Source organism: Orbicella franksi, chromosome 6 (assembly GCF_964199315.1).
Source record: "Orbicella franksi chromosome 6, jaOrbFran1.1, whole genome shotgun sequence".
Taxonomy (NCBI): domain Eukaryota; kingdom Metazoa; phylum Cnidaria; class Anthozoa; order Scleractinia; family Merulinidae; genus Orbicella; species Orbicella franksi.
Window position 1 is genome coordinate 14,466,732 of NC_138150.1, and position 15,119 is coordinate 14,481,850.

Consider the following 15,119-nt stretch of genomic DNA (forward strand, 5'->3'; position numbering starts at 1 on the left):
GAGGCTATTGTTTATTTAGTTCCCATCACAAGCAAAATGCACACAATTCTTTCTTAAGCAAAATACAAACATCTTTATTACCTCTTATTCAAACGTTCTTAACAAACAGTACAAGAAAATCAAAATTTCAGCTCATGATGAACTCGGTAGAAAACGTTTATATTCTGTGTGGTTGTTTTGTTTTTACAGTGAAGTTACAGACATTTGACTACACGTTTGTTACAGTAAATTATAATTCTAGCTTACTATACACACTTTTCCTCTTTCGTGTTCCTTTTTACTCACCAAGTTAGCTGCTTACATCATATGGACATGCTAATCTTGAGACACTTTATTAGCCCCCACTTTATCTGGTGATCAGAATCTTATTTCTCCTTGCAAAATTAATACAAGAAACAGTTATTAGGAAACTGATCACCGAGGAGAAAACCTCACACATCAAATCTTCCCATCTTGTATGATAACCGATTTACGGTGGCCAGTTGGGAGGATATGTATGTTGATTTTAGGGTTAGAAGTGTTCGCCCTTCCATTATTTTGCTTTAAGCTAAATGGATTTCTTCAGCACGCAACGTTAGACATTTTACCATTTTCGTACCTCCTCTTGTGCGAACAATATATTCTCAGCAAGTACTTCACTCTTCTGTATGCTTTATCCGTGTACATGTGATTCTCATTTTCTCTAGTTATTTCCTGATTCTCTCACTGTTCTACTTTATGATTACCGTTTTCCTCTTCAGTTGTCTTAAGGCTTATGTGATCATGATTCGTTGTTTCATTTTTGCCGTTTGTAGTCTTTCCTATCGGTCTAGTCGCTGTCTCTTTGTCACTCCTATTCTCTTGCCTTCCCACCACAAGTCCGCCATCTTCCCCCTGTTTCTCCTTATTCCTTCCACCGTCTGTGTCATTTTCCTCCTCACTTCTGCTTTCAAGTTGTTTTTCATCGCTTCCCTTAAACCGTTGTTCTTCTTCACTATCACTTTCATCCCCTTTCAGCTTGTCCTCGGCCTCTTGCTCATCATTTTCCTTATCACTCTCAAGCAACTTCTCCTCCCTCTGATCCCCTTCAATGTCACTGCCATTTCCTCCCAGTTTCTTTTCAATCTTTTCTTCTTGTTCTTCCTCGTCGTCGCTCCCGTTCCCTAGTAGTTTTTCCTCGTCAATTTCCTTCAGCCCTCCCAATGTTTCATCATCACTTTCTTTTCCAACTCCTTCCCTTTCATCCTCGTCCATCCGTTCTGTTTCTTCACTGCCACTGCTTTCACCTTGTAGTTCAGCTTGGTCTGTTCCATGCTCGTCTTTTTCATCATCTGTCGCCGTTTCCTCTTCATGGTTATCGCCATCAGATGACTCATCCTGATTTTCATCTTCCTTGGCCGCCAACCTATCGTTCTCATCATCGTCTTCATCTCCAGTTTTCTCCTCTTTGGATTTTTCCTTTTTGTGTCGTTTGTGCTTCTTGTGTTTCTTTTTACTCTTTCGCTTCTTACCAGAAGACGACTCGTCCTTCTTGTCCTTATCCTTCCTCTTCTTTTTCTCTTTTCCTTCTTTACCCTTCTTTCCTTCTTTCTTTTCACCTTGTTTCTCAGTTTCTTTTCCTTTCTCCTTATCACTCAGCTTTTTCTTGTCCTTCTCCTTTCTCTTCCCTTTCTCTTTCTCTCTACTCGCCTTATCTTCCTTTTTAACTTTTTCTTTCCCAACTTCCAGGAGCTTATCTTTCTCTTCTTCTATGCCAGCAGCTTTCTCTTTTTGCTTTTTACGCTTCTTTTTGTCAGTGCCTTTCTCTTCTTCCTTAAAAACGGCAGTCCCGTCTTTCTGTTCTGTGGAAGGCTGTTCCTCTTTGTGCGATGTTTTCTGTTTCTTGTGCCCTTTACTCTTTTGTTCTTTCTTTCTTTTCTTGTGTTTCCTTCTCTTCTCTTCTGCGGAAGCAGTGCCACTTCGTGACGGAACTGGCGATGGAGATCTTGATTCGTCCCAACCCTCTGGCGTGGGTGAACGCGCGAGACTTGCTGAAGAACGTGAGCGGGAACGTGATCGTGATCGTGAGAAAGATCTCGACCGCGATCGTGATTGGGAACGTGACAATGAGCGTGATGGAGTCAAAGACCGTGAGCGCAAACGTTGACGACTTTTCTGCAGTTCACGGTATTCTGAAAGTTCATCGTCAAAATCGAATTTACCTCCGTCTTTCTTGGGTTCCTTTCTGGGACGTGAGGAAGAAGTGGCTGAAGAATGCTCTCGCTTCTTCTTGGTTCTGTAAAAATGTGAATTTGCATAACATTGGATGAGTGTCGAATCAACAATTAGATTATTCGCTCTCGATTTCTACGAGGCTTTATAGAAATCGACGGCGGATAATCTATTTCTTTTTAGTAGAATTCTAACTAAACTCCCTTCAAATAAGGATTTCCAAGTAGAGTCGAACCTCTCCTTCCAGACATCTCCATACTACTGACACCTAAATATTATGAACAGTTAACCGAGTCCCAGAGAAACAAGAATTCATATAATCTCTTGCTCTATAATGCGGCTACCTCCATAATAATGACACAGACCCGCCTCTTTGGACAGTGTTGTTCTACACGTTAAGTTAGTATTAATCTTCACGCCTCAGGAAAATCGTACGTGGATTGAAGTGTCGTCTGAAAGTTGCTGCTGTTTTCACACCCTTAAATCTTCCGCAAAAGCATCGTAGAAACGAGAAAACGTAGCCAGTTCCTCCGACTAGATTGAAATAAAACACAACAGCCGGCAAGGTGCGACAACTTAAATTAAAATATTGCCACTTGGTAATGTTTAGTTTCATTTACCTTGATTTCAGTTTCTTTTGTATTTTGTAAAACTCTCTCTCGGACATAGGTGGCGTGAGAGACCTTGGTATATCGGACGGGTGGTGGAGTGGGTCGAACATCGGTGGTCCAAAAGGTGGACGGTGCGGAAGTGGTGCCCCCACTAAGGTAGGGACAGGTGGCATTCGAGGAATAGCTGGCCTGGGTGCTACTGCATGCATGCCTCCAATCGAGGCAGGCACATAATTGGGTACCTTCATGGGTGGACGTGGGTGAGGTGGGCCACCCATACCTGGCCTGACAGCTGGGACACGAGGCACGTGTTCTGGGGGCAGTCCGTGAGGAATAATGGGTTCAGGTATCCGAGGTGGACCCCTGCAAGAGGAAATCACCAAGTTCAAGTCAACATCAAAGATATATGCTTGACATAGCCTTATGCTTCATTTCTAAACTTATGTCTTCACCAGTGAAGCTCAATAGACCTTTTTAGCGTGGGCGGTTTTGTTTCCTCATTACAAACCACATGATATTCTCTAGAGAATTGTTCTTTTATTCATTTAAAAATTATTCATTCTGGTAAACGCAGCTATCTGAAAATCTGAAAGCAAGAATTCTCAAAAGTATCATCACATAGTCTGAAATGGGGCAACAAACCGCCCAAGCTAAAATGGTCTATTAATGAGAAAGCCTTTATCGGCTTCAAAACTGATCTTTACAGGTGGTCATAAGTTTTGAAATACTTTACCTTGGAAGGAAATCACCTGGTCTTCTGCGAGGATCAAATGGTGCACCACCCTGATGTAGTCCAGCAGCTGAATCAAACAAAAAAATCCTTGGATTTCACTGCTATAATGTTAAGTGGCTACTTAAGCAATAGACCACAAGTTTTTATGGTTTATAGGCTGATAAACCGCGCGGGATGTTGGAAGAACACGAGAAGAATGCGGCTCGTGATTTACGAATTCTTCGAGTGTTCTTCCAACATCCCAAATGGTTTCTCATGCCTCTAAACCATAGAAACTTGTGGTCTATTGCTTTTATATAATAATTCAGAAGACATGCAAAATTTCCATGAGTTTACTGGCACAATAAACAATAACTGGTTGACCAATCAGAGCACGTGCATTCATTTGATTATTATATAAAAATTATTAACAATGCTTTGTGTTAGAAAACACTGCCGGGCAACAAACCTAGTACAACCATGATGGTTTGATTGAACAGAACAGCACTAAAAATCTGACAAGAGTCATCAGTAGGAGTATTAATGGCAATAACACAAGCGGATAACAGAATGGACAAACTTAAAAAATACAAACCTTATAAATGTCTTCAAGTTAGGCTTCAATTCAGTCCTTTGAAATTAGGCAATGATCTTCTTGCAACTTGGATTATTGCTCTATACCAAGCAGTCCTGACTTTTAGTAAGTTCTATTAAGTATTTGTCTTGGGTAGGGTGTACCAATTTGTAGCCTTACACTGCTCTACCACATGTATGCATTGCCGACCTGTTTAATTCTTCACTACTATTGTACCTTGTTGTGGTGGACCATCACGATGATGGACTCTGATCTGTTGTGGCTGACTTATCACTTGTTTGACAGGCTGTGTCAAAATAAATGGCATAATTTATTTTATTATAAATTTTTAATGATAACCTAAATATAAAACAGCACAAAAATAAATAAACATTCTTCAGGCCTCTTTTGATAATTACCATGTCTCAAGAGGAGGTTTTCTCTGCTAGGGATACGGAGTGACTGTTTATCTGCACTCACCTTTGGGGAACTTTCTTTTGTCTTGTTATCTGCATCATTAATTTGCTTCACTGCTGAAAAAGATCAAACCTTATTCAACATAATACCCAAAGAAACAATGTTTTTACCTTTTGTACTACAAATAAATTCCATTGGAAGACCAAAGGTATAAAATAATAACTTTGAAACTACCTTTACTTTCAGGTGGTTTACTGTCCGACACAGCATTTTCACTGGCACTGCAAAAAAACAGAAACAGACTCTCTAACACTTTCATACCTTAACCTTTGTCTACCTGTGACTAATGGCTAACAAAAAAGTGCAACCATGTAATTTCACACAAGAAGCAAGACGACCTACATGTAAAACACACAGTCAAAGATGAAAGAAAATTTCTGTCAAATTGAGTTGTCCTTTAGTTAACGGATTTGACTGTTAAACCCTGAAAAACTCTCGACAGAAGATTCTATAAGGAGGTCGAGTTTCACCCTGTGGTACTCCTTTTTGTGCCACAAATCTGTCTGTGCAGATTGACACCACTGGGGGACAAACCTGAAAAGTCCAGACATAGCTGCTTTACATACTACTAATAATTGTTGTCCATTTACCTTTCAGTTGTATCCACTGCCGCTGACTGAAGTTGTTTTACCTCAGAGCTGTTAGCTACAGTAACTGATGTTGCTGATGTACTTTTTGTTACCACAGCCTGGCTTGGAAAGGGGCTGGCTGGTCTGGCATTTTTGAAAGTATTCACAGCCTTTGCAAGGAAAGAACACAATGCAGTTTAGACTCCAGGCACCACTGTATGAAACCATTTATCCTGGTAACATAACATACACTCCTCTTTAATAAGAGTCAAACAGAATTTGGTACTTGTGCCCATCAGTGAGCAGAGAGTGCATTATGCCGAACAAATTACTTTGTTTGCAGCTCATCTGAAAGATTGTGGAATGATTATGGCCACTGATTGATGAAAATAAGTCACATGATACATGTTAGCTATAAATTAACGCTAAACCTCAAATAAATGCTGGTACCTAGTATAAATGTCCGGGGCATTTATTTAAACTCAACCTCGTACATCTGGCATTTATTTGAAACCAGCATTTACTTGGGACATGACATTTAATCAAGACAATACAGTACTTCACTATTAGGAGAGGAATTAAAAATGAGCAATAAATAAAAAAAGACCAAGAAAAATAGTCCTTCACCTGTCTAAGCTGCTTGTTGATTACCAATGAATCGGGTGAAACATTTTCTGCACCACAAGATGGACATTCTTGCTCATTCTCCAAAAGATAGTTTCTAATACCTAACAAAAGAAAGCACAGTACCAATTAACACTAGACTAAGTGCTCTTAGTTCAGCCCACAAACTGTAACACCTGTAATGATTGTCGCAAGTATTTAAGATAAACACAGTATATACTGTAACACAAAGTAAAGAAGGCCAGTTGGCTAAGTGCCAACATGACTTTTATCTTTAACTATATTTTTGTGTGTAATGAGTGTACATGAGTGATTCACTTTATCTCATTCAGGGCCTTAAACAAAAGGCACAATAAATGTTGTATAATTTGTTTATTTAAGTTCAAAGTTTATATTGAAAAGCAAATTCAATAGGAAGGGTGAAAGCTCATTTAACTTTCAGTCTGGGGCTTTGAGAGATAAGGACTGGCCTTTACTAGGAGAGGGCCTTCCCGAAGCTGGACAAAATAAAACTAGAGAAAAGAGTAAAAGAATAAAAATCGTATTGAAAAAACGAGACATGTGAAAAACAGTTCAACTTACAATCATCACAATAGCTTGTACCACAGCAAGGAATAAGCACTGCATCTGTCAGTAAATTGTTACAAGAGGGGCACCTAAGTTCTGAAGGAACTTTCTTGTTACCCGTCTCAGCTGAAGGAACTTTCTTATTAGCAGGTTCTGTGCCTTTTTCTTTAGGTTTGGAATCCTCGCTGCAACGGCATTGATCCAAACTGTTACTCAAGATGCTTTGATACTCATAACATAATATTACAAGAATTTTCTAAACTTAACAATAAAAAGTGAAAATATTACATCCTTGGTGAAATATATCTTCTTGAAATTATTTGTGAATTTAAATTACACCTACTTACCCTTGAGTTGATGGTGAAGACCTATTTGTAGGCGATGACCTGTCCTCTAATGTGCCAAGAAAAGTGCGAGGAATACCAGTGGTGCGTTTCATCTTTGGAACATCAAATCTAACATCCTATTAAAATTTGCACATAATGTTAAGTTACTGCAATTATTATCATAAAGTCATAAATAGGTAGAGTGTTTTTCAGCTTAGTGTCATAAAACCGTAAATATCAAAATAATCACCAACAAAGACAATCCAGTAAACCAATCAAACCTTGAAAACATGTAGACAGCATAAAACACTGGAAAACATGTGCAAAGGAGACACCACTGATTCTGGTTTAACTACTGACTGGATGACAAAGTGGCACAAGACTTTTAAACTGATTGGTTGAGGCAGCGATGCTAAACCAAAGCAAATGCAAAATAGTTTCCACACTCAAGTGAAAACCAATGATTTTCAAAAAGGCCTTCTGAATCTGACCACAGTGGCACGGAGAAAAAACACTACCCTGCAGAACACATTCACATTCATATAATTCAAGTGTAAGCTTTCCTCCACTCACCCCATTAGTGGGACAGTTTCTAATGAAGTGTCCTGGTTTACCACATCTAAAACACACATAGCTCTGAGATAGAGGCACACCTGGTGCATAAGGTCGACGCCCTCTCACATATCTGTCAAAATAAAAGTCAGAGATTTTCCAACATTCAGAATATTACTAAATGTACAAGTGAAGAAAACAGCACCACGCATTGTTTTAAAAAAGAACCAAAGAAAATGAAAGTATGTTCAACAGGTTTACTTATCTTCCCTAAACATTTATGTAACAATGTACTCTCTTATAATGTTATTATCAATAATACTCAGATGCCTGTTTATATTTTGCATGAGCATTTCCTTTCATGTAATGACCACGTATTCTCAAAGTTTGGAGTGGAGAAAATATAGAAGGTCAAAGCTGGGGAAGAGGGGGGATGGCATCTAGTCTATTTTATCAGATGCCCACTACCCAGCAGGGTCCTTTGGTTGGTGTCACGTGTGTGTTGACTCACTGTGAAGGGTCCCAATCCTCTCCAGATTGTTTCATCATGGCCTTTAACTTGTCCTCCTCGGATGCATCGGCATTAGCCAAATCTGCCACCTAGGAAGTAAGGGCAACAGTCTACACCATATGACAAATACCCTGACCCTGACACATGACTCCAAACAAGAGTTTGATATTTTGAAAGGAGAACAAACTAAAGATATGTGAAAATGAAAATTAATACCATAAATCCTCCAATTAAAGTCCAGAGGGGTTATTTCAAATTTAGGATAAGTCGGGGGGGGGGGGGGGGGGTGTGCTTATTAAATAGTCAATCTTATTTTCTCCCAACAGGGCATGGTATGAACTCCTACAATCCGTCTAATACCTATAGTTAGCTGTGATTAGCATGATTTTACCTTGCTCAGCTTGTTGGATTTTATAACTTGATAATCTTGGAAACCACTCTTGGTGAACAGACGTGAAAAGGAACAACCATCAATAAGAGACAATTCAACTACAAGCATCAGTCATTACATACAACCCTGTGCTCTTACAAAACAAAGAGTTAGTAATTGAAAAAATAAAATCTTGTATTTTCCAATAAACCAATTTACTCCATAAATTCAACATTCTATTATCCTATCCACTTGAATTTCTGCTAGCTTAACATTCTTCTAAAGCTTGCTGTGATGTTTTAACTCCTTGTAGCTGGAAACAGCTAAAGCATGTCTCCTATTTTTCTCATAATTTTACCTTTTTTTGCCAAATTTTGCAACATTTCATAAATCACCAGTCCCCCACATGATTTTATGACAAATCCATGAGCTTGTAATCTTTACAATTAAAATGCATTTTGACTTTGTTTCAATACTGACCAAAACAAAGCAGAAACGTAATGTACTTTTTAATAAGGTGACTATAGTAACCCTACACAAAGGATGCCCTAAAAGGGGGTTGTGATTGCTCAAATGGATTAAGACAAAACATCAGGGCAATTTCCTTTCCAAAGAAGAGTCTGTCTAAAGCCTGCTATCCATATGAACCTGGGCAAATGAAGAGCTTGTATACTTTGCTTTGGGCCAATTTATGTTGGCAAATGCATGCATTGTTATGAATGACAAATTTTTGATGTTTGATCCTGTGATCATCTACAGTGCACTGCAGTTGTCTGAAATAGTATGGAAACCTGGCTTACAGCTGTAAAGTCTGGTTTTCACTAGCGACGCAAGGACAAGAGCAAGCACAGATGCAAACACAAAATTCTTATTTCACTGTTAAAAATGCCTTGATGCAGGCATAAGCGCAAGTGCAAGCACAAGCACAAGAATCAGGTTTTTCCTTTTTCTTGTGTTTGTGCTGATGCTCACGTTTGCACTGCAACAAGTAAAACCAAAATACCACTCAGGCATAACACAAGCACGAAGATATTTCCCACACATGGTTCTGTTTGGCCAATGAAAACACTGGATCTAGATTACCTTGCACCTGATCAGTTTTCCAAAATGGCGGACGGTTCAGATGATTTTGCTTGTGCTTGTGCTTGCGCTTGTGCTTACAGGCTTAACCTACATTCCATATTGTTTAAGTAATGCAACATTGATCTTCAGTATTTTTCCTGTCCTACACGTCAGTTGTCATGTCATTTACCAGTAGACGTTTCATTAGCGCACTGCATGCAACACAGTTTTACCCACAAAATCCAAGTGGATTGTATGATGGTAAATGTGTGTATGCAATTGTATGGAAACCAGTTATACAGTTGTAACCTCCATTCCATTCTGTTTGTGTCATGCAATTATTTTATCTGATGCTAACTGTCGTATGTTTCTAAAACCTGTTTCATTTTCGTACAATATTTTGTCCTGTCTTACACAACCATTGTTGCGCCATAGACTTGTCGTAAGTTATTGCATCACTGACACATCACTCCATATGACTGTGTTTTTGCTTTTTTTGAAATGATATGCGGCCATGCACACTTGTTCCCGTTTGATGTACAACTCAGTTTGTACCCACTGAATGATCTCCAGTCTTTCTTATCCTGGTTAGAAAGGAGATATAGCAATGTGGCACAGCCTCAGCTTTGCAGTCAAAACAGCTAAAGGGTTCTGCTTTAAAGGGACAATTTATAAGTTCTATTAATCCAGGACAATAATCAATGCTTTCATTCAAACTTTGACTGTTCAATTGCATATTGAGCATCATCAAGCAATGGTTGAATGAACTTGTTATTCACCTCACAATTTGAAATTTTGGGACAAATAATACAGTCTGCTGCTCTAGTGTACCCAGTTAACATGTGATAACCTTATCATTTAAGCAGAGTCCTTCAGCTATTTTAACGGTAATGTTTAGAGTGGGTCAGCTTGCAAGGCAACCCTGGATAAAGACTAGATTTAATAAGGAAACCTCATCTCCTCTTTGCACATGGCAAATTTGGTATCATAGAATAGTGCTTGCCAGAAGAGTTGATCAACGAAACCTTGGACTTGGATACATCTTTGTGGTACTATCAGCCCCTTCCAGTGTAATAAGCTGTCTTCAACTGTTCACATGCACAAGGTTACTTGCATGATCATGGGAGTTCAAAGAACTTGAATGTACATGCTAAACAGAAAGGGGCTGTGTTGAGGAAGGAAATTCCTTGTTCTTCTAGAAAGTTTCCATACTTTCTGCCATGCAATTATTTAGAGGTGTTACAATGACAGTGTTAGTGGAACATCAGAATCTCCATTATCTCTCTTCCTGCCAGTAGCTGTGTAAGGCCATAACATTAGATATTCTAGATTTCCTATGAATTTCCATATCTGTACATATAAGCACCTTCATATATTGCTGTTGGTAAACTCTTCTTTGAGCACAAACAGAGATGAGCCATTGTCCTGGGCTATCATAGATGATCAGCTTTGCCACAGTTTTAGTGCTGTAATCCGTACTATAATAATTCTGGCAACTTCTCCACACATCACTTAATGAGAAGATCAAATAGGGTGCCCCAAATAATCAAAGGTGCAAATATCCAACTTGGAAATGGATAAAGACATTTATTGCAAGGAAACATTCTTGAAAAGGGAATGTATCTTTCCATATTTGCGACTGTCCTTTGAGACAATGTGACAAGAACAAAGTTCTGATTTCTTGCCCAGTGAAACTGGGAATGTGTAAAGTTCTGACACATAGACTGAAGAAGAGTTCTTTGACTGAAGTGTCCATTTGCATATATAACTTTTAATATCTACACTCAAAATCAAAACTCTTTCAAGTGTAAAATATATTTATTACTGTCAAGGCAAAGCTAAAAGAGAGGCAATGCATTTAGTACATTCCCTAGCTTCACAACAAAAAGCCTTCATTAACTTACAGTGTAGTTCACCCCCTTTAAAACATCTTAGACAATTTTATACATATATCTGAGAACCAGACACTCTTAGTACACCTTAAAAGCAGGATTGCTTCAAATTCAAAACTCCCACCCCATGTGTGATCATTTGTCCACCTAAACTCAGGGATACATCACTAAAAACAGTGTATTAAAAAAAGCTTAGCAACTGAACTACTTGTACACTTAATATACAGTACTTGTTTAAAATGAAGACTGTGAGAATCATCTGGCAAAAGAAGCAACGAACTTGGTATTCTTAGTATACAGAATACTCAATGCCAGCAATTTAAAGCATGGTTTTCAAATGTCAGGAAAATCCCAGACAATTTAAATTTTGTTTCCTAGCCATCCCAGATATCCCAAGCTGGTGAAAACATGATGACCCTATAAATCTGTGATCTTTTGGGATATTCTGTGATTTACAGATAACAATAATAGCTTCTAGAACATTTGTCCTAGATATCTGCAACAGCCCACAATCACCATGATGAAAACAAACATTATATGATGACCTGAGTTCTCTGTAATACCATATTAGCATGTATATAGGTTGCACTCATGTATAACCCTATGTTTCTTGGAAAAATACGACTTCAAGCATTTTCAAAGGAGCATGCAGCTTGGCCAAGTTTATTCAAAGAATGCAAAGTATAGCAATACAATTTCTAAATTTTATCCATCAATTTAAATACTTTTGATTTATACCACATGTTAGCTGCATCCAATTTTACATGCATCTTTTTGAAAAATAGGTGCAATCTATAGACAAAGAAATATGGTATGTTAGCTTGGTACAGTGCCATACTTTTATGCTTGATTTAAATTTCCCAAGAAGCTTAAAATTAAAATGTGTTCTCCATAGCACAAGAGAAAGGACCATCAGGAAAAATTAATGCCTGATCATCTGGGATTTTCTTGAAACATGTGAAAATCAGCCTTAAAGGAGCACCGTCATCAGTTATTTGCTTAAAACTGCCACAAAATGAGGAATTCATTTTTTTCAGTTCACAGGATTTAACAACTCTAAATGGTCACAGAAAGCCTTTCCTTTAAGTTGCAAAACAATGAACCTGATAGATCTGAACTCAAAAGCTACTAGACCAAGTGTGATGTTTTCGAGTCCGTTTACAACTATTATGGGAACTACTTTCCATCCTCAATAACATGAAAACAAACTCTCCCTTTCTAATTTTGGAGTTTTTCTGCAATCCAGGCATATTTTTGTACTTATTGAAGTTGTGCTTTAAAGAAAAGACAGTGTTCCTTTAAAATTGTGTGACCATATTATCATAAATCAATACAAGCTACAATTTACAATTACTGTTTTAAAAGAGATAGCACAGGTTTAATTTGATTACAAAATTATTCTTCAACCATGTACATACTGTTTTCTGCTCTCCACTTGAAAAAGGAGATGATCTTTCCCTGGAGAGTAAAATTGACATTCCATTGTAAGATGATGCATTTGTTAACTCAAAACTTTACCAAACTGAGCTACCAGTTTCTCTTGATTAATCAAGTTTGTATTGCCATGCTGGCAATTGAAATGCCAATTGCAACATTTCAAATGCCTATTGCCACTCTTTATTTGGCAAGAAGATTAACTGAGTCCAATAGTTGGGCAAAACACTGTACACTATACAAATTCCATGCTGTAGTGTTTCTAAGTTACACAACAAAATTTTGGTTGTATAAATTTTATACTGCAGTTTTACCATTCATATGAATGGAAGTGATATGGTTGACATGTTTAGAGGCTGTCAATCCTTTTTGTGACTGTACAGTAACTGAAACACTGGCAATATTGAAGGTAAATACATTTACACAGATCAAGCGTCATATGGCATCATTTGGAGACATTCATTAATTTGAAGATGATATAATATAATTTATACACACTTTAATGAACTAGTCAAAAGGCTTCTTCCTTTTGACTGGAAAGGATACTACAGGATAATAAATTTTGATATAACAATTATTGTTGTCACTATTACTTGAAGAAATATACCGAGTCCAGGACACCACTTCATGAACCAGGGAGAAATGCTACATTACAAGAAGTGTCAGAACTTACGCTGCCAGTTGTGCTTTGCTCTTTGGTCCAACAGGAATGCGGCGCACTACCACAGAGGAATTCTTTGGTATCATTGTCATCTCATCTTTATACTCTACCAGAAGGATAAATAAATACACCATCAATGACTTGACAACTTTGACTAAGATTATCTAGCAATGTATTAGGTTGTGATTACTGAGCAAACAGATGGAACCAAGCAAGAATTTCATCATGAGGTAGCTAACAGCAAATTGGCCAGTCGTGCTCAAAATTTTCACTAGCAGCTTTCACAATATTACCAACTGCTAAATTTCTGATTGCTATGTCCATGTGCCTGCCCTTAAATAAGCTACTGTATGATCTTCTCAAGATTTTAATCATCAAAGCCTTTGAACTAAATATGTGTATCAGGAGGGGTTAAACCCCCAAAAAATACTCTGTGGGAGGAGTATGGATATTTTCTGGAACAACACAATCTGAGAAAATGCCTTGTGTTGCGTCATTACTACTACTACATGTGTTTCATGTAAGGGAAATTTATTTGATTTTGCTAAGCAAGTCAGCTTGCTTCTATCAGCTTGCCCAAGAACACAAAATTTCATTTTCCTTGCCTACACAGCTGTAGATAGAACAGCTGGACTGGTAAAATATACTGGTTAAAATATACTGTCAACAAGCACAGAGGTATTAAAAAATTGCTTCTTTCCCAGCCATTCTAACTTGAAATGGTTAGTAACTGTTGGGCCATGTTCTACTGGGTAATTTTCGACTAATCGGTTGGCTTGGTCTACTCCTTCCTTTTCAGATGAGTTCAGAAAACTTATATAAGAACTGTAATTTCAACATTTTTTTTTCTTTTGGCAAACTTCAACCAAATCAACCATACTTGAATCATGTTTGATATTGGTTGGAAAAGTTTACCACTAGCTGAACTGAAAACGAGAAAACTCAATCAACCTGATAAACCTGATCAACGTTAACCGTTTGATCTCAATACATCATCAAACTTAATAAAACATAGGCTAAAACAGCTTACAGGCCACCTCATGTCACTTTCAAACGGAACGACGCAAGTCTTCACACAAATTGACCACTTTTTTTGTAACCAACTACATGTCGAACCACACAGTTTTAACGGATGATTACTAAACGAAAAAGACAACGTGTACAAAGAACACCTCACCTTCCTTAGTTTGGGCATTTGTAACTTCCAAGTCGAAGTCGGAATTTTTTCCGAACTTCTTCTGAGTAATAATAGACCGCTTGAGGTCGGCGAGCGAGATAGAAAGCCCGTCGAATGTAATTGTGTCATATTCTAGAGCACTTCGAAACTTGTAGTGAATACAAGACATTAGGATAATATCTAAATTCAAGGTGAAAACGAAACGACGAGCCAAATCGCTAACACTTCGTCACGTCGACGACAAGGACTCCGAGTCAGCTAGACATTTTTGTACACTTAAAAAAAACAAAACCTGTCTAATTTCACAACAAAAACGAAGCGAGAAAGAAAAAGAAACAAAGAAAACTATAGCACCATTAATACACTCTAAAAACCGTAAACTAACTAAAGATGAACCCGCTTGCGACCGGAAAATCCAGACGTACTGAGAGCACGAGACGAAACAATCCCACTCCGCAAGGCTCCTTGGGAATATTTTACTCCGATGATAACGAGGGATGACGAAACTTCCTCGATAAATTGTCGGAAGATGTTCGGTAAGGCTTAATGATCCCGCGTAAATCCCGCGGGTTTCATTCACAAATATTAGGGCGAGAGTTGTCATGCACTGACCCAGGGCGGAAAAAAGGCCTGATTACTCCCCGTGGACAGTTAATTCTTTGAAAGTGGCCCATCGTCATCTCTTCTAAACTCTTTGTTGTACTCATTCATAGGCATTCTACTCAAGCATTCCCTGGCCAAGGAAGAACAAGAGAAGTGCCTGCCAACAAGGACAATGTTCGCAATTTGCATAAGACAGAGCATCTCAAG

At 38.2% G+C, this 15,119-nt stretch overlaps 1 protein-coding gene across 2 annotated transcripts; it reads right to left on the reverse strand.

Moving 5' to 3' along the window:
* Positions 1-46: 46 nt before the first annotated feature.
* On the reverse strand, positions 47-15,119 carry LOC145489626 (uncharacterized). Of its 2 annotated transcripts, none has more exons than XM_081468635.1 (16): positions 14,310-15,119; positions 13,145-13,238; positions 12,456-12,495; positions 8,105-8,152; positions 7,714-7,802; positions 7,224-7,335; positions 6,672-6,787; positions 6,340-6,509; positions 5,761-5,861; positions 5,155-5,303; positions 4,739-4,785; positions 4,568-4,617; positions 4,325-4,394; positions 3,535-3,601; positions 2,811-3,164; positions 47-2,254 (listed from the first exon to the last, which is right to left on the reverse strand). In XM_081468635.1, exons 1-16 carry the CDS (start codon positions 14,476-14,478, stop codon positions 703-705), a joined length of 3,228 nt encoding a protein of 1,075 aa, XP_081324761.1. In that variant the 5' UTR covers positions 14,479-15,119; the 3' UTR covers positions 47-702. The 2 variants fall into 2 exon arrangements, with proteins under 2 accessions (XP_081324761.1, XP_081324760.1); XM_081468634.1 differs by having other exon boundaries at positions 4,568-4,620.